Source organism: Dromaius novaehollandiae, chromosome 7 (genome assembly GCF_036370855.1).
Source record: "Dromaius novaehollandiae isolate bDroNov1 chromosome 7, bDroNov1.hap1, whole genome shotgun sequence".
NCBI lineage: Eukaryota > Metazoa > Chordata > Aves > Casuariiformes > Dromaiidae > Dromaius > Dromaius novaehollandiae.
The window spans coordinates 11,390,875-11,409,959 of record NC_088104.1 but is presented as its reverse complement, the minus strand read 5'-3'; the positions used below and the strand labels follow the sequence as shown (position 1 = coordinate 11,409,959).

At 42.0% G+C, this 19,085-nt stretch overlaps 1 protein-coding gene across 1 annotated transcript; it reads right to left on the bottom strand.

Annotated features, from left to right (window-relative positions):
- Positions 1–10: 10 nt before the first annotated feature.
- LOC112988526 (protein mono-ADP-ribosyltransferase PARP14-like) lies at positions 11–17,689 on the bottom strand. The gene is made up of 16 exons (XM_026109102.2): positions 17,416–17,689; positions 16,242–16,394; positions 14,812–15,066; positions 13,928–14,164; positions 10,399–12,710; positions 9,489–9,725; positions 9,029–9,250; positions 8,776–8,839; positions 7,658–7,807; positions 6,927–6,989; positions 5,301–5,468; positions 4,829–5,035; positions 4,132–4,740; positions 3,431–3,576; positions 1,878–2,052; positions 11–851 (listed from the first exon to the last, which is right to left on the bottom strand). Exons 1-16 carry the CDS (start codon positions 17,606–17,608, stop codon positions 562–564), a joined length of 5,481 nt encoding a protein of 1,826 aa, XP_025964887.1. The 5' UTR covers positions 17,609–17,689; the 3' UTR covers positions 11–561.
- Between the last annotated feature and the right edge of the window lie 1,396 nt (positions 17,690–19,085).

Genomic DNA, 19,085 nt, shown 5'->3' with positions numbered 1-19,085 from the left:
GACTCGCAGCTCTGGGAAATCACTTTTATTGAACCAAACCTATATGGCTTTCGAGGGACAGTACAAGAAACTACCGCTGTCATCACGCGTCCTGCTGCAAAGATGCATTTCAGCTGAACAGATGCTGTTAGTGTACAGAACTTAAAAAAGGTGCCAGTGCTCGAGTTTGAGCTCGCTAACCCAGATTGCCCCAGAGGTTACTCCGGGCAGTTCTACCCAAGGGTTAACACTTCCATGCTGCCTGGAAGAAATCAGAGGGTTTTTTTATGATCTTAAAAATTCCAAAAGCCAAGATTCTGCATACACAAGTTCTGATTTCCGTGGTGCAGAGAACACCCCTAAGAAACGGCTACAAATTTAGGAATTTATACCTTGGAGATCACTAAGACCACGATCATGGGGAAACAATGAAGGCAAAGTCCATTTTGGACTCTTAATGGCAGCAAATGTCGGTGGATCCCTGAGAAAATAGTCCTGGTGAGCAGGGTTATTCCGGCTGAGAGGGAGCGTCTGAAGTAAGTCCTCATCGGCAGCCCCTTGGCACTTTATATGAAAAATATTCTATCTTCTGAAAGTAATCAAGTACTCCGGGTATGCTTGAATGTCATTGAATATGACAAAGATTGTTGGAAGAGCCACATTATCGACCACGCTGTCGTACAGGTCGGTAGGAGCTGCTGGGTTTTTTGGTGGTGCAGTAATGAGACCTGGGCTCCCGGTGCAGTATTGCCCCGTGAGGACCCGAGCCAAGTACATGTATTTTTTGCCGTTCCTATCTGGTCGGGAATAAGTATCCTGAGCAGAATAATTCGCCTCGACGGCAAAGTACGTTCCATTTCCAATCATGGCAGCTGTTTGGAAAGACATTTCCAAATATAGTTAGTGTTTGTATTCACAGAAGCATCCCTAAAGCCCCCCCACACACACACTTTTTTTTTTTTTTAATTCTGCAGAATAAATGATAAATTGGTATAAGTGAAAAACTGGGCTAGAGCTTAGCAGCACAGATCTAGGAATAATCATGTGTACCAGAATCCAACATGAATCTGCCTGGACATCAGGTACAGATCAGCTGAGCTGTCATCACCCGGGGTTTCCTTTCCTATAGAGAAAAAGGTTCTTCTCTCTGTTTAGCCTTGTGCAATTTTCTATCTACTAAACTGTAGATTTTCAGCGGTCTTTTCATCTTAAAATGACTACAGAATTATAATTACAGTTTTCCAGTTACACTTCAGAGTCAGAAGTTGGAGGAATCACGGTTCTTTAAGACAGACTGGATCCACATCAGGCTAAAGTGTCAATTAGACCTGAATTAAAGCGTCCAGCTCTCTCACGATGAGGGCGGCCCTACTAAGGCAGAAAACCTTAAGAACAAAAAGCAAGCACTTGTCCCCCACAGCTATTAAAGGGGAAGGAATAATTAATTACTTTAAATTGATTTAATCTCTTTAAAAATAAGAGTGAGTGGAATGGGATCTTCTGATTGCTTGTGCTGTCCTTATCTTTGGAGGCAAAAGGAGAAGTGTCTGCACTGCTACTCTCTCAGCTGGCTTTGCCCAAGATGGGAGGATGCTGAGGGTGGCCCTGGTGCCTTTCTGCAGACAGGTGCCAGCAAGCATTCCTCGAAGGTTGCCTGGGTTTGCTTTCAGAGCAGGTGAGCTTCCTCCGAGACCTTCTCAATGGTGGGGTTTATAAACAAGAGGTCAACAGACCAGGTCAGTGCTTCTGTCCATGGAGGTTATGCTCTAGAGTTGCTTGTTATGTTGTTCTCCAACGTTATTCAGCCCTCATGTTGTGCCTACAGCACTATTGCACTATTACCCCCTTGGATGTAAGACACGTGTGGAAGCAGTTAACTGCGTTGGGGAATGACTCACCATTCTTTCCAGCAAAGCCACGATCAAATCCATTGCAATTGATGGTGCTCAGTGAGGATCTCGCTGTCCCGTGAAACAGCAACTTCTCATTATTTTCATTTTTGTTCTTCACATCCAGAGAGTTCTTTTTGATTTGGTAGGTCTGCCAGAGGAAGGGATTTTGTATTCTTTCAATCTGCAAAGTTTCAAAGTAGAGCTGTATTTATACCGGTAGGGACCCATATTTATCATGACAGCAAAGCATTAAAACAAAACCAAGCTTAAAGAATGAGAGCAGTTACCACGCTGCCCTGTTAGCATGCGGTTTGGGTTGGGGAACTGTGTATGTGAGCCTCTGCAAAATGAGACACCAAAGTATTAGCTTACAAAAATGTTTCTGAACTTGGTAATTTTTGTCATACATCTGCCTTGCTTAATATACCAGGTACCTAGGCGATTACGGCAACTATGCACTGGTATTTTTGGAAATACACAGTTGCACTACAGCTAGAAGCAATGGGACGTTCACGTACCATGCATTCTGTACATCCTAATCATCTTTACTGATGATTTTGCTAAAGGCTAGACTGTAGCATTACGTTTAATGTTTCTCTTCTAGATCTCAGCTTGAAAGTCAAAATTACCCCTTCACCGTGTAGCTTAGCAGTCCATGAGAAACTGCTATATAAAAATGAATTGGTAGGAGAATAGATGTTGCTGGCTCCTTATGCAAACAATCTGAATATAGCTTGGGGGAAATATAGTATATTTGCATCCAAGTATAATCTTAAAGGCATTGCTGTAAGAGCTTTCCATTTTCAGCAGAAAAAGGACTCAGAGCTTTCCATTTTCAATGGAAAAGACTTGTCGTTACTTGATCTTTCCCCTTCTACGCTAATATTTTCCTCTATTCATGTCTTAGTGACCACACAGCAAATCTCATCACAGGAGAAAATTTTTTCAAATACCTGTTCCCACTCTTATTTTTATCTTATTTCCTCATATTTATTGCCCCTCCTTGCTTCTAAATAATTCCACATTCCTCTTGGCCATTATCTTTCTGTACAGTGCTTCGCAGACTTTTCAGCAAACAGAAGCAACTCCCAACATTTTGGTTAAAACTGGCACCGAGCCTGGTGGGCTCTGGGGCTGGCAGGGAAGAGGTCCGCTCCGAAGGCGGTGAGCTAGTGAAGAGCTTCACGGCCAGCCTGCGAGGTCGGGGCTGCGGGGAGCTGCCGGGGCAGTGGCACTCCCAGCCGGCAGTGGACCTCACCACTGCTTCCTTATCCAGAGCTGTTTCAATACAGAGCTTCCCATGTGGAAACACTGAGTAGCCAGTTAGTTGAACACAAACTCAGCCTAATGACTGGCAGCCACTGGCTTTGCATGACTGGCGAGGAAGAAATGCCATTGCAAGCCGTAGGAAACGCGGTTTGGTTTATAACCATGCCGTGCCGTGCTGGGGAGGTTGACATGTGGGAAGTATATTAGCTTGCAGACACTTCACAGACAAGTATGTAGAGCATCTATCAACATTTTCAGCCAAAGAGTTCACTTTTTTTGTAGGACCTCACCTTCTCTATGGTGAAGCTGGGACAGGTTTTCCGAAATGCTTTCTGAACGTCCAGATACTGCTGGCTCGTCGGCAGGAGGTTCACCACCCTGACCCACTCCCCCTTCATGTCTTCCCACTCCAGCGGCACCTCTACCATCTGCTTTTCTGCAGAACAAGGGTGGGAAGATTAGCCCAGCCAGCCAGCTTGGTTTTACAGGCACATCTCTTCCCAGCGGACTGGATGCAGAGTGCTGAGAGGACATCACCTCACACAGTGCTTTCTCCCGAGAACATTCCCTTGCTTCAATAAATCACTAATTCTGTAATGCACTGATAAGATTTTACATTTTGCCACGAGTTTGATCACCCCAGTACTAGCACTTGGCTAAAACAGGTTTTAGAACCACAGAAGAATTTTGCCTATTATTTTATACACCACTTCCTTCCTTCATCACTTATGCGTGAAACCTGTGCTCACAGGTCACATAGCTATGGATAAGTTTTGTATTTACAAATAAAATTCTAGGTTTGATCATACCTGCCACTAATTCTGAAACTAAAGACTGCTGACTGTGGCATGTCTGGCAAAAAAAAATAATAATAATAAAAAAAAATGTTGTGGAATAGCTTTACTTCTTTGGAATACCTAAGTTTGTATTTATCATAATTATTGTTCACTAATCATCATTACATTTTTTGATTAACAGAGCGGTAATTTACCTTCATTCTTTGGCACACGTTGAATGCTTATAGTTGTTCCTTGGTCATTGTTAGCTTGTAAAGTGTTCAGATCCACCTTGTAATTCGTATTCTTAATTTTGACACAAACATGTGTTTTTTTAGCTATTTTGGCATTCTCCAGCTGCATATTTGTCAGCTTATCAAAAGCTACAAAAGTACCATTGCTTCCTAGATACCTCCATTCGACTAGGTTATAAACAAGTTCTGCCTCGAATCGTTCTTCTTGAGTATCCTTAAGTTTTTGGATCATATTTTGAACTTCCACAGAAACAGAATAGACATCCCGGCTAATACCAGAAATTTTTATGTGTGGGGGAGACTGGTTGTTTTCAAGCTGAATGGTAACATGTTGTCTTCTCTGAAGATCTTCCAGAGTCTTAATCTGCCTCTGATCAAAACTTTCAATTAGCTCATCTGAAATAATGTTTTCACACTGTTCCTTTAAAATCAAATTCATTATCCAGGATGCGGCATCATCCACATTCTTTTGGCTTTCTCCACAAATTTGGAATGTGACTAACTCAACTTTCTTCTCCAAAACCAAGGGTGGTTTCTTCTCAGTGGATTGGTTTTTGCCAAACAAAAATGCTGTAACGAAGTACATGGTAAAAAATTAGTTTTATTTAAAAGATTTTAGTTTTATGTGCCCATGCAAATGGGAAACCCACCTACTTACATATGAACTTAGATTCATCCGTATCAGAATCATGGGCATCTAACTCTTGCCTTTTCTTCATGCTTTCATAAAATTTACTGTTCATCTCTGTCTGGAAGATGACTATTCTAATTTTTTTCAAATGCTGTACTGCTTTTTTGCTTGCAAATTCAACTATAGCATCCAACATGTTATCAGCTACCTTTGCTGGACTCTGTCCTGCTTGACCTAAGTGAAAATACAAAACATATACCAGTCAGTGAACAATATTTGAGTTCAGGCCAAATCCAGAAAACAGACAGCACGTCCCAGTTGATACAGACTGGTAGCACTGTGCTGGTAGTGTTTGAACTGACCCCAGTGAATTTTCACAAATCACAGTTTATGCAGTTTCTTCTACAAAACTGTTATCCCTACTGCAGGTGTTAATATTGTCCCAGTTGCTGAAATACTCCCATCGCAACCCTAGTCACTCTCCCAGGAAAACGCAAACCTGTTCCAATTGCTGGGAAGGCCACGGATGCATACATCCGGAGCTCACACTCCTGAAGCACTTGGGTGACCTGATTCTTCACATCCAGACTGTGAATCAAGTGGATGATTTTACTGCACTGCAGCTTTCCACCTTGTGTAGTAACAAAGCCACTTTGAAGCTGCCCAGCTGACGAGAGAAGATAAAGAAGGAGACACAACATTTTCAGAGTGGCCACCCCTTCTGATAATGCAGCTGCTTATATTGATGCTAGCATACACTGGAGTAATACAGAGTGGAAGAGTGGAAAAAGTGGAAAGAAAGCCACTGTGCGCTCTATTATACTGGTTTTAGTTGATTCAGGTTTTCTCTGCAAATATTCTGATTTCAGAATTTCTTGAGACAGTACTGAGAATTCAGAATTGAGACAGTAACTCAAGTGACTGTATTTTCTGTTTGACTGTAATTTTCTGTGTTACAGTAAACACATCTGAGACCTCTGCTAAGTAGTAGTTTCCTATTAAGTACAACATATCAATTTATGTTCAATTTAAACACTTTTACTTTGTACAGCTCACTTATTTAAAAGCATGCCAATGGAACATGCACAGTTAATTTATATGAGAAATACTTTCCTGTGCCATCTACACCTTAAAGCCTCAAATTATGATTCTGCAGAAGAGCTGAACGATTAAAATAACATCATCAAGATAATGACCAACTCACCTAAGAACTGTGGTACTGATTCTCTAAAAAGACTTTCGCATTTTTCAGAGCACTTTTGATTATAGGCATCTAACAATGGAGTCATTTTGTGAGGATGGATGGACTCATGAATATAGGGTTATAAACCACTTCACTAGTCACAAAAATAACAACTGACTGAGAGATACTCTGCCTGTGCTGAGACCAGGCTGTAAGAAGGGAGACACTGCAGAGCCAAAGGTGAGAAAAATACACAAGTCCATCTTGAAAGCTAACTCCTGGACTCACAGGAGCAACATTTTGTTTTTTTCAGCCCAGAACCTCTTCCGTCTTGTGCTCCTGGGGGACACCCACAGCAAGCAGTGATTTAACTGCTGTGTTGGTCTGGCCAAATGCAGAGACTACAGAAGAACTGATCAGGGTAACAAGCAGAATTGCGTTATTTCAATTAAAAATAATTGTGCATCTGTGAATACACAACCAGACTGCCTATTAGTTCTTAAGAAACTTAAGAAGTCATGCACCTGCCTAGGCCAACAGAAAATACCCCATCACTTTTCCTCAGTACTAGCATCAGTCTTAAAACATCAGTTGCTCCATAGCTGACAATAGGTGAGCTTAAAAATTATGCTAAAGCCAATTAGACTATTTCTGTTCTTAGCTCAGGCACATGCATGAGTAATCTCAGGAGTCAAGTCCTTAAACTACAATAATTTCCAAGCACCCATTAGCATCAGAAAACTGTACCCAACTTCTACTCAGCTGGGAGAATAAAAATTCTCCAAGTGGGTGTCATGACAGCAGGATTTTTCAAAATTCCTTAAGTGAAAGCTATTTTTTCTGATACAATAATTATACTATCAGAGTAGAGAAACATAACAACAACATTAAGTTCAATTTTCAGAAAAATCTAACCAAACAAAATAGGATGCTGTAACATACCATACTGAGCACACTCTCCTTCTACCTGGGAACCAGCAGCATCCATAATTGCTTTGAAGACCCCTTAAATGAGGCAAGAAAAAGCATACACATTTAATAAGTCAGCTTAGCTACCTCTACTCAAAACTTTATCCAAAATCTACAGTCTATGAACACCCCAAATTCCGACAGAGTGTAAAACCTTGCCAGCTCCCCTATGCACCCTCCATGACAGGCTGTACTGGTTGCAAGTAGAGCGCTGCCTTCATTACTGATTAGAAATCATAACAAATAACTCTGATTTCATCGCTCTACCAGCAAACAGCATGCTCCTCACCAAACTCTCTGGTTGCTCTGAATTGTATCATTTGCTGTCCTTCATTCTTACAATTCACACCATCACCAAAATATTTTCGGCTTCTTACAGGTCAGTTTTCTTAATCAGAGCTTTGGCTAATGGAGGGATGCATTAGGACCGCAGCATTTTTCCAGGATTATATTCAATCTAAAAGTTCCCTTTTAGTTAAGCAATAAAAATCTGGTCAGAAATTTGAGTAGCTTGGTTAACGAAACAGAATATTCAGAGCGTATGTAAAACCCTGGATGGCTTGAGATTTATTTTCTGACAAATCACCACTCTCTTATCTGAAAAATACTTTTTATAAAGTTTCACATATGGACAATTCTTTTCCTTCCCTTTCTAAAAGCTAGCATGAATTTACCATTAAAGAACTATATAGTCAGTGCAATACCTGATGTGGCATTAAATGTTGGATTCGATATGTTTACAATAACATCTGTGTCTTCCTTAGTAATATCTCCATTAATTACTTGGAGTGTAATAGAACCAATCTGCATTTCATGAACTCCCAATGCGTTAGTCGTAACAGGCTCAATGAAAACTGCAAGGAAAATAAAAAAATACCTTAAAACCGTTTACGGAAACCTAATACACTGGATAAATAGCTGCCAGCTAAATTTAACATATCCTTTTGAGGAATGTGAAACCAGCTTGATAGCATCTAGAGAGCCTCTGCCTACTTCTGTTTATTCCATTGCTGAAAGTAGCCAGTATGGTATTCATCCTATTTAAATACTGTGAAAGTGAAACCACCTCTATTTCTGTAAACTCATGCACTATAAATTCAGACAGGACTGTTGTGGTTATCTGACTGGATCAGCTGTATAGCAACCTTTCCTGAATTAACTGTCCCATGAAACAGAGTATCCAGCTTCAATTTAAGTAATACCAATAATGGAGATCCCACACCACTGTTCTGTAAGTTATTTCATCTTTACCCTCACAAAATCTCACAAATTTATGCCTTATTAGTCTAAACTTCTCTAATTCCTATTTTATCTGGTCACTCTTAACTGTTTTCTCATTGATACTGAGAGCAATTTAGAAAAAAAGGCGCTATCTATTCACAGAAGTCCCTACTGTTGATGCAGTTCACTGATGTGTTTTTTCTACTGCATCATGCTACTGTTAACTCATAAATGGCAAGGAAAGTAACCATTCTGTATACTTCTATACAGGGGATTAAAGGTACAGACAGATGTACATGTTATTTACAGCTTACTTGGCAAGGTGACTCCAATTTCTCATGCCCTTTGAGTACGACAAACTATGGTTCTCCCATCAGGACACCCTCTTCTGTATAATATGACTGACCTCACTAAGAGGTGAGCATGCCCTCAATAATATAATTTCCCCCTTAAGAATTTTTTAAGGATGTCAGTCCATTGGGAAGAAAAAAAATATTCTGTGTCTTGGTGATGTATTGTCTGTCACCTGCATGTGCATAAAAATGCTTAAAAATATTTACCTTCTCCCCCGTGTCCCCCTTCCCGCCCCTAGAAAACTCACTTTGCTGTCGTGCTGCCACACTGCGATTCTCAGCTACCCTACGTTCCAGTTCAGTGGTAAATGCCTAGGGGGAGAGAAAAGGTGCCTAGGTGAGGCAATGAAACACCAGAGAGACAGCCCGCTTTCACTAACCCAATGCAGTATGAAAGTGTTGAATTATTCCCTCTCAAGAAAGCAATAAGGCTAAAATATATTGGCAAGGCATAACCAGAACAGCGCTCCACACAGAGGGCTTGAGCATGAGAAGAACTACCTGAATGTTACCAGTATCATCCGGGTGCAAGACAAAATGAACTTCCTGGAGAGTCTTCCGAGTGTGACCTCTACTGAACTCAAACACTGCGTCAAACATTAATTTAGCAACGGTGGATTTGGGAAATCCAAATCCTCCGGTTCCAATTGCTGGGAAAGTGATCGAATTCAGTGCAAGTGCTTCAGTTTTCTGCAGGCAACAACTGACTATGTCTTCTAGGGTCTGTAAAACACAGCAAAGATCCCTTGGTTTTTTGAAGATTATATAAATCTATTATTAATTCCACAGAGACTACACTGTATGAAAAAAGCCCTCAGTGGCACCTATGCATCAAGACATCTTTAAGGTCAATGGAGCTAAGTCACCTAAATTAACTATTTTTAAAAACTGAAACTTCAGAATGGGATACCCAATAAATCTGTTTTCAAAATCAAAGGCTTTTCAAATAATTAAAATCTACCTTCAGAGCTTGTCCTTTTCCTTTGTCCCAGGTGGGAAGAATGGCATGAAGCACGGACTTGCAGGGCAGATTGCATCCACCAGTGCAGAGCACAGTTGCTTGACCAGCTACCTGTCCTTGCTTTTCCTTATCAAACTCTAACTGGAGTCCTGGTCCAGCCTTCTCCAGCAAGGCTTTGCAAAGAGGCCCCACACCAAGCTGCAGATCCATGCCCACGCTGTTGACAATAACGTCCGTCTGAAGCAAAATCACAAGAAAAATATCTATAGCCAGATTTTAAGTAAAAATATGCACCAGGACTACCAAAGCAAAATGCAGTAAGAATGACAGGGTGCCAACAGAGAAACAACCCAGTTTTCAGCACGGATTCTGTGCACTGAGTATTCCTGGACTTGTCGGAAACCCATGGTAGGTGGCATTCATTGCACCTCCTATATCCACAATGCAGGTCCTGCACCCGAGTGGTCACCCGCCCCCGGGAGATGCGGAACTGTTGAAATGAACCCAGCCTCTGCAGTCCCCTTCATCCCCCTCTGCCCACGCCTGAGCCCTGTCTACATTTCCCTGTGAAAGAGTGCTGCTGTATCGCTCCTTCTTCTCTAGCATCATCACAAGACAGTGATAGACACATATAAAATATATGTACCGTATAAGATACAGGTAATACATAAAGTATAATGTTCTCTTCCTCCCTTTTCCTGAAGTAGGACTGTATACACCTTACCAGAAAAGCAGCATCTTGCACACCAAACGGAGGTGAAGATTGCTGTGCTTTCCTGAAGCAAAATGGGCTTCCCAAAGCTCCCAAGTCTACTGTCTGCTTTGCAGTTCCACTACCGCACTACACAGGGAGCTCTTTTAAAGAAAAGTGTCACGTTGAGCTTTTCTGTCTGCAAAGCTGAAGGCCTACCGTGGCATCCTGAATCTTTCTTTCCTCCAGTCTGATGCGCAGTCCTTCATTTGTTGTAACCATCTGCAGATCCTCTTTTCTTGTGGCCTTCTGGCTTTCCTTCGGGTCACGGCTGTCAGAGAGCTGGGGCAGCGATGTCCAGGAGGACAATTTAGAGAGCTGGGGCAGCGATGTCCAGGAGGACAATTTAGCAGTAAACACTTGCTTTACTGCCTTACTCAGAACCCGAACTATTTCGTCTGCATCATCCACAAGATGAACCTCCTTCAAGCTGCTGTCCCCCATGGATTCTTGCAAGGTTTTCTTGATGGACGACACAATTGAATGTGCACACGATTGCAGTGTGAAGCCAGAAATCCCAGCACTCATAGAAGGGAGCGCTATGGAGCGATGATTATACGTTTCGGCCAGTTGCAGACAATTCTTCACTGTCTTCCTTACTGAGCGCAAACATTTTTCTGTCTCTTTTTTCCTCCACCTGGGCCCAGCAGCATGAATCACGTGCTTGCAGGGGAGCTTCCCTGCGCCGGTGATGATGGCACATCCAGGCTGCAGGCGCCCATACTTTTCCACAAGCTGCTCACACTCTCTTTGCAGGTCTGGACCAGCTGCTTGTAGAAGGGCCCCAGCAAGCCCACCAAGTGGTTTTGAGTCTTCACTTGATACATTTACCACAACATCCACTGGATAATTACACAAGTTACCTTTATAGACAGCTATTACAACTCCACTTTCCAGGGTTTCCTCATAGCAGAGCTCTCTTTCCCCTTTATTATCAACTTTTTCACCTTTTTGTTCTTGTTCTTCTACTTTTAGCCTAATCAAACAGTTGTATTTCTGCTTTGCCTCCAAAACATACGTATCTTTCCTCTCTGTGAAAAACTCTTTGGCTCCTGGTTTATCAATTAGCACATTATTACAGCACAGTGAGGAGAGAATTTGCTGAAATGTGGTGACTGCCTTTAGCACTTCTGCTTTTGGTCCGCTCAGAGAAATACGTGGTACCTTGGTGCCAAAACATACTGTCACACCTTTCTTCCTGAATTCAAGATAAACACTGGATTTTTCCTTCTCTATGAACTGCACTACTGCCACTGACTTAGCTGGGATTACTTCTTCCACTTGCGTGTTTCTATCTATAAAATCAAAAATGTTCTGATAAACTTCTGCTACAGCTTTAGAAAAGCCAGTAATGATCACTTTGTTTTCTTTTCCAACAGGTTCATCAATTATTACAGTTTTCTGGGAATAATTGTACTTCTCACACGATAAGATGACAAGACTCTTCCACTCCTCCTTTTTAATGACTTCAGAGTCCTCCAGATCAATACACTTATAGTCTAAATCTGTGTTTATTTGCTTTTCTGCATCTAAAAGATCTTTAGGAGAGTCTCCAAACAGCACTACAGTATCATCCTTAAGCTCATAAAAAGCCTTAATTTTTTCTGAAGTAAATAATCTCTCTGATATTGTTTTATTATCTACACGCTGTAGATATCGGAAAACATGGGGAGCAATGTTAACTGATTTATATGGCATGTTCAGTACCTTTTCCAGTAAGTCAGCTTTAATTTTATACACCTCCACAGGTAATCCACACAACTGGATAGTTTTTTTGGTATCATCATAAAAGATCTTTAAGCATGGATATTCTTTGTAAATATTCTCTTCTAGCCCAGCATTGTGCAAAACTGCATACTTCCCTGGCATCACTGACACAGAAATTTCTATACTCTGGTTTTGCCTTTTTCTGTCTTTCATGGCTTTTTCCATGCACTCCCTCACTTCTTTCTCTGCACTGTGCACAGCTGCTCTGTCGCCAGCGATCACCACCATCTCCTCAGAAGCATCCGTTACAATCAAAGCAACATCTTTCATCAGTCTGGCTTTCACGTCTTCCCATTCCGCTGAATTTACTTGACACTTTATGGCTGTGTAGCAGGACATGATGCGCGAGAGCTCCGCAGAAGCGTCTTGCTTCCATGTTTTGATCAACTGAATCATCGGCTTTTTCTGCTCAGAGAGGGATGATGAGGGACACAACGTAATCTCTGGGTGTGCACAACCGGTCTGCGGCCATTTCACATCACAGTGGCAAACTGCCATTTCCTGGTTTATTTTTTGGATCAGTTTGTCCTGCCTTTGTAAAAACTGCCAGATGTAGGGATCCAGCGGCACCCCAAAGGGGTCCGGCATCTTGACACTTGGTCTTTCCTCTCCATAGAGAGCTGTTCCCAGGGAATGGTAATATGGATGCACGAAAATTGGCGTCCGTTCAAGTGAATGCTGCTTTTCCAAGACAGTGCTTAAATCTAAAATTTAAAACATATATATCTACAAATATATACACATGTATATATGTATACACACACGCACACACTCACACATATATATCATTAACTTCAAATCAAGCAAATGCATTTGTTCTTAGAACTATTACATTGAATAAAGTAACTTCGTTTTACATTTGAAAGAGCTATTTTTATCTCCTTGTGATTTCCCACCCATTCTGTAGGGGACAAGAAAGGAGGCTTGACTCCAACTAGTTTGGTAAATGTGCCTGTAGCTGTATTTACCTGCACAGCTTTACACTGCTCTCATTTCCTATGGAAACACTGGCATAGTGCAGGACCATATGAAGTTTTTAAGTACAAAATATTTCTTATTCTCCAACTTAAAACAGAACTCAAGGTCTCAGTGCATTCTTTCACATGTTTACTATGCCATTTCAATTGGGATGGACAAATGAAAGTAATTATACAGTTGACAGGCACTTAAAAATACATTACAATGAGCCAAATTACATATGAACTTAAAGGACAAAATATTCTTAAGGAAATACTGGGTATGTTAAGAGAAGACAAACAGTCACCTGGCAGATAGCTTAATAATTTCCTTTACCTTTAATTAAAGGTGTGAGTCTCCTAACAGCTATTTATCGTGGTTGTCCTGACATTAAAACGGGGCAGAGATTCCAAACTTGGAATAATAATAAGACAGTTATTTAGCTATATCCCTTCCAGATACTGAAAAAATTTGACCTCGGTTAGTTTTTGGAAACTAACTATCAAAGCCATAAGCCATTAACAGATCCAGCTTCCTCTACTCCCAAATGCAACTAAGCTGTAACATCAGATCACAGACAAAAACTTCTGTAAAGGGAGAACACCATCAGTGGCAACAACCCCCAAAAAGCAGGCAAAGCGGGTATTAAAATGAACCCTTGGTAACAGAGAATTCCACGCCCTGGATGGAAAGGTGCTGAAACCTTAGACATGTAGCAATACTTCTAAGATCTTAATCAGAGCTTACTGAATGCTCGGTCAGAACTTGCCCAGTGGGACAAGCTCAGAAAGCTGCTCAAACCAGCAGGTGACACCAAGGCCAAGAGCTGAGCAGAAGCTGCCAATGGCCTCTCAAGGGCATGGCCCTTCTCAGGCACAGGACAGTGCCTGCTGCACATTGCCGTCATTTGCTTTCAGGTCCTCGGACCCTGTTTGGGCCAGGTCACGGAGCAAGGCAGCCTTACCTTTGGGACTGCAGAAGGTAACGATGGCCGAGCACTCCTCAGGCAGGAGCCGGACGTCCGACACAGGCCCACCTCCGTTGCACGCACTCTCAAAGTAAACAGTGATATAGTCTGTAGAAACTCTAGCCGGTATGTTTTCAGCCTTGATGCTGTGGGTCACTTCAAGAAGCCTGGCAGTAATTTTAAATTTCTTAATTCGTTTGTTTTCTGCACATTTTTTGACAAATTCTTCAGCATCTGCAAACAGGAAAGCAGTAGTAACTGAATGTGTTTTACTGCACAATTATCAGTCCTGGCTATGACTTACAGCATAGACACGAGCTGAGTCTGCTTTTCTCTGTATTTGGAGCAAAACTGTCTTTGGTGCACATAAATGTTCCTCTGCGTTATAATAAAAGGCAGAAAATGGAAGCAGCCACGTTACTCTGCGCTATTTGCTACCGCCATGTCTTTGCCTGGTCCCCTGCCACTCCACACGTGTATAAACAAGTACTTCTTGTCATTTTACTGTCTTGTCAAATGGAGACTTCATTTTACTTTAATAATTTGCACAATCCATCTCCATACACAGCCTGCTTCTATTTCTTCTTTATCTATCCCAAAATAAGGTAAAGATAATGAAACATTGTTGTCCAATTTCAATTCATGAAGATAGTGTGATGATCTTTTCTCACTGTAATGTTTGGGTCAGACAGATATTTTGAGGAAGCCATATATAGTGAGACTTGCATCTTTCTTGATAGACTACAGTTGAGATAGTAAAAAATAAATAAATAAAAAATCAATCTGTTTGAATCTCCGGGGGGAGAGGACTCGAGCTCTGAAAACTACTATTCATACGCATACACACGCAGCAATAATTGACAACGCTTATTTGGTCTTACCGCTACTTTTCATGAAGGTAACCACGGCAGCATTTATTTCAGGTATCATTTCCACATGGAAGTCATCATTTGTTGTTAGGCCACTGATGTTCTCCAACAGCATACATAAGCATTTTGCATTGAAGTGCTGCACGTTTTCGAGGACCACCGATGGCGAGGTCCCTGCGGAGCGCTCTGCAACATTCTCCACAGGGCATGACTTCTCCTGCAGCTCAGTATTTGGAACAAAACTCTCCGTCGCCTGCGAGGCTTCCCCTGCGTCAACAGAGATAAGCCATATTACATAAAGGCACACATTTCCTGGAAAAAATATATTTTACTTTCCAGTCTTTTTATTTTCTGAATGTTCATCTTGTCTCTAGCTCTTTAAGTATTTTTCTCCTTTCCTTCTTCAGAGGAAAAAAAGAAAGAAGGAATCGCAGAAGACTGCTCTGCATATGCTACCGTGCTTTTATTAGCTTCTAGTTCACTTGCAGGAATCAGCTGCTGCACCATGTCCAGTAAGAGAGGTATGAAAAAGCCAAAAAGAAAAATTAGGTTGATGCAACAAAAAATGTTAGAAGTAGCATCTGGACATTTTTGTTATATTGAGCATTACTTTCAGGTTCCTCTCTAGTATAAACTAAAAAAAAGTGTATGGTAACTTTGAGCATGTAATTTTAAAAGGAGGAAAAGCATACCAAACATAGCATTAAACAAGATTTCATACAGAAAGAAAAATATACGGGTGTAATCACTGAAGAACTGCCTGATTAACTGAGTCTTTCTTGGGGACTGAGTATTTACTTTTCACTAGAGCAGATGTATTTTGACATACTGTACTGTTTTCTGGATTGCATTTTGAATCATAAACCTTACTAGAACATTGCTGAAAGAGGATCTAACCAAACACATTAATGAATTAGGGAGATGCATCCCCATTCTTTGCAGAACCTCCTAACTGTAGGGAATACAGACACCCAGCCTAGGATTAAGAGTTTCAGTACCTGTGTTTATACATATTTCTCATTTTAGAGTAGGTATCCAGGATAAGGGAAATAAATCCCTCTCTGGAGACACTCCTCTGTTTAAAACATGTTAGAAGCTAAAACCAGGCAAGTGGTCTATGGCAAGATCAACTTGGTGATCCCATCTAAAGCGTTCACATGGCTGGTTATCTTTCCATGTAACATCTAAGTTGGGTTGCCAAACTCTTAGAGAAATTTTCAGCACAACTCCCTGCAGAACTGGAGAGCCGTGCAGAAAAAAGCACCAACACTTTCATTTTATGAAGGACCGTTCTGGTATCTTATACACAGAGTGATGGGTAATGCTTCAGCTTGTTTCTGAAGTTTGCTCATGGTACCCAGAGCCTAAACTAAAATTAAAGCAAAACATCCATGAACGATTCAACACTCTCACCAATATTTCAAAGCTCTAGTTAGGATTACATTTTCTATTCTCCTTTGTGGGAACTAATTTTTTCTCAGATGTCCCCTTTTCAGTGGTTGCTGCTGTTTCAGGCTCCGTGACAAGCAGCCTCAACTTCCCCTTTTCTCCCAAATCCAGCTCATGAGTCTGTCTCTGAAGAACTCGCTGCCTCACTAAATAAAAACAAAGAAAACAGTGACAGTCTGAATAGAAACTTAGTTTTAAACTACTCAGCACTTCTCTACAATTATATTAGGACGCATGCACTATGCCAGCAAATAAAAGAGCTGTAAACTTGTGACGCTACGTGACAAGCACAAGGGTTTCCTCCCGAGAAGGAAAGGGGAAAGGACGCCACCTTGCAGGCCCTCTTCCAGCCGGTGCCGCAGCAGAGGCTCGGGGCAGCACTCATCTGCCCAGCGGCACAGAGTCAGAGACTGGGAGGCATGATAAGGGGCAGGGGGGAAATATAAATATGTATAAAATATACATTTACACACAAGCAAAGACATAATATGCTATAAACGTATACTTAACCTATATATTACAGACATGTAATATATAGAATATATATCTTTATAAAACAACCACAGTTGAATCCTTTCCATCTTTCTGCAAGTTAATAATAACTATGACATGTGATGTAATACATACAACATACAACATGCAACATACAGTACAGTGTATCTATATTAACTTACATTCTAGTATGTTTTACCAAAGTGAAATCCAGAGACTACTACTGTGCATCAAAATTAATATGCATGTTAACGTACAATACATATTGATTTACGTTCTGGTAAGTTTTATCTTTCAAAAGTCAATCTAGAGAATAGTTATGCGCATCAAAATTAAGTTTATATATGTAAGTTAATATATACACTACACATTCTATGCTGCATAGTATAGGATGTATATATATCAGTATACATATATCACATATAGAGATGTATTACTTATATGATATGTATTACGTTATACATAACTTAGTATATTTTAGCTTGCAGAAAACTTATATAAAAGTTACAGCTTAATATATATTAAGGTATTAAATCGCAAATTTCGTTATAATACACTAGCTTAAGCTCGTTCCTGTATTGCCTTGCGGAAAGGCGGGGAGCGCGGCGCTGAGGCTGCCGCCGGCGCGGGGTCCGGGGGGCCCGGGAGGTCTGGGGGGCCCGGGGCGCCACTCACCGTCGCGGCGAGCGAAGCAGACGAGGAGGTGCCCGGGCGCCGGCGCCGCTCGCAGCTCGCACTCGCCGCCGCCCGAGCGCTTCTGGCTCTGGAAGTAGCAGAGCAGCTTCTTCCGCAGGGCGCCCGGCGGCTCGGCGGCGCCCCAGTCGCCGCGCACCAGCAGCGGGAAGGCGCCCGGCTGCTGCCCGGCCATGGCCGCTCCGCCGCGCGACCGCCGCCCTCCGGCCCCGGCGCCTTTCGCTTTCGTTTCCCGGCAGCGCGGGGCGCGGTGCCGCTGCCCGGAGCAATCCCCGGCGCGGCCGCGGCGCGGCTCCCTCCGCAGCTGCTGGCGGAGCGTTGCCCCTCGCCCAGCGTTTTTACGACAAACTCGTTCGGCCGGGAAGCATCTTTTGCTCATCGCTCGTGCAGAGCCCGTTTTGATCGATGCCCTAAGCACCTGTAATGCAAAGGAACGAGCACATAAACACCTTGGTGCGCTCTGCGCGTTGTAAACGGGCTACAGCTTCTCAGGGTTACAGAAGGGCCGAGGGAGGAAGCAGTTTCTCCTAGAAAGAAGTAGTTAACCAGGCTTTGGAAATTCAGACTGACAAGTAACCTTAACTGTGGTGAAATACCCAGTACACAAAGGCAGAAGACTCTGAACTATCACTGTCACACTGGGGCAATAAAGACCACGTGTGTTTGTAACAGGGATCCCCTATTAAGTTTAAAATGAATAAACTTAGATTCTTGGCCCATACCTGACTTAGCACACCTCTGACTTTCAAGCACAGGGAATGCAATCAGTATTTTTCAGCATGGTTAGAAAACTGACTTCCTCAAAAGTAATGAAAGCCCAAGGCAAGCAATTCCAGCTCTAAAGTGTGCGTGTGTAGGGGCATTAATAAACAGGCTCACATTTACGGTTCTGCTAAGATACTACTAGCAGATTTAAACTCTTTATCTTATTTCACACCACCTACCCTAGAAAATACAGCCCTTGGCATTGCTTACGTTGCAATGATCACTGCTCGCATTGACACAGGCGACTCACAGGATCCCCTGAGCCTACTGCATGCCTGTGCTGCACACGCTGCAGCCCACAGCCCTTCCCCAGCACAGGGAGAAGCCCGGTGGCACACCAGACATCACTGCTGCAATTAAAAAAATATCTAGTTTCCACCAAGTTTCCCCCCGCCCCTTTCTTCTCTCTAATGAAAGAAGCTACCCAGCCACAGTCCAGGATTAAAATCTCCATCTAAGATTATGGAGATCTCCATCTCCATTAAAGCCTTATGCTTTAAGATCTATTTTTTTTGAAAAAGGAGTGTTTTCCATCTAAGAGAGAGGCTGCACTTATACATCTAGTAACACTCCACCTGTCTGCATAGTCTTCTGAAATTCAACCATATCTACCTCTCCAAATACAATGGGTGCAAGTTGGAATTCTGCACATACTGTTTAATCATCTGCATTATCATTCTTTTTAACCAGAGATAAACATGCATCTTTTCAATCTGCAAATAAATAAAAAAGTAATGATTAATAATAAACCCTTAACAATATTGCAGAACAGCTATTTTGCTTCCAGAAAGCCCTGCTGACATTTTTTTAGAGTGGCTGCAAGGGATGTATCAAACTGTCTTAGTGCAAAACTTTAATACGAGCAACCTAACTAAATCTATCTAAAC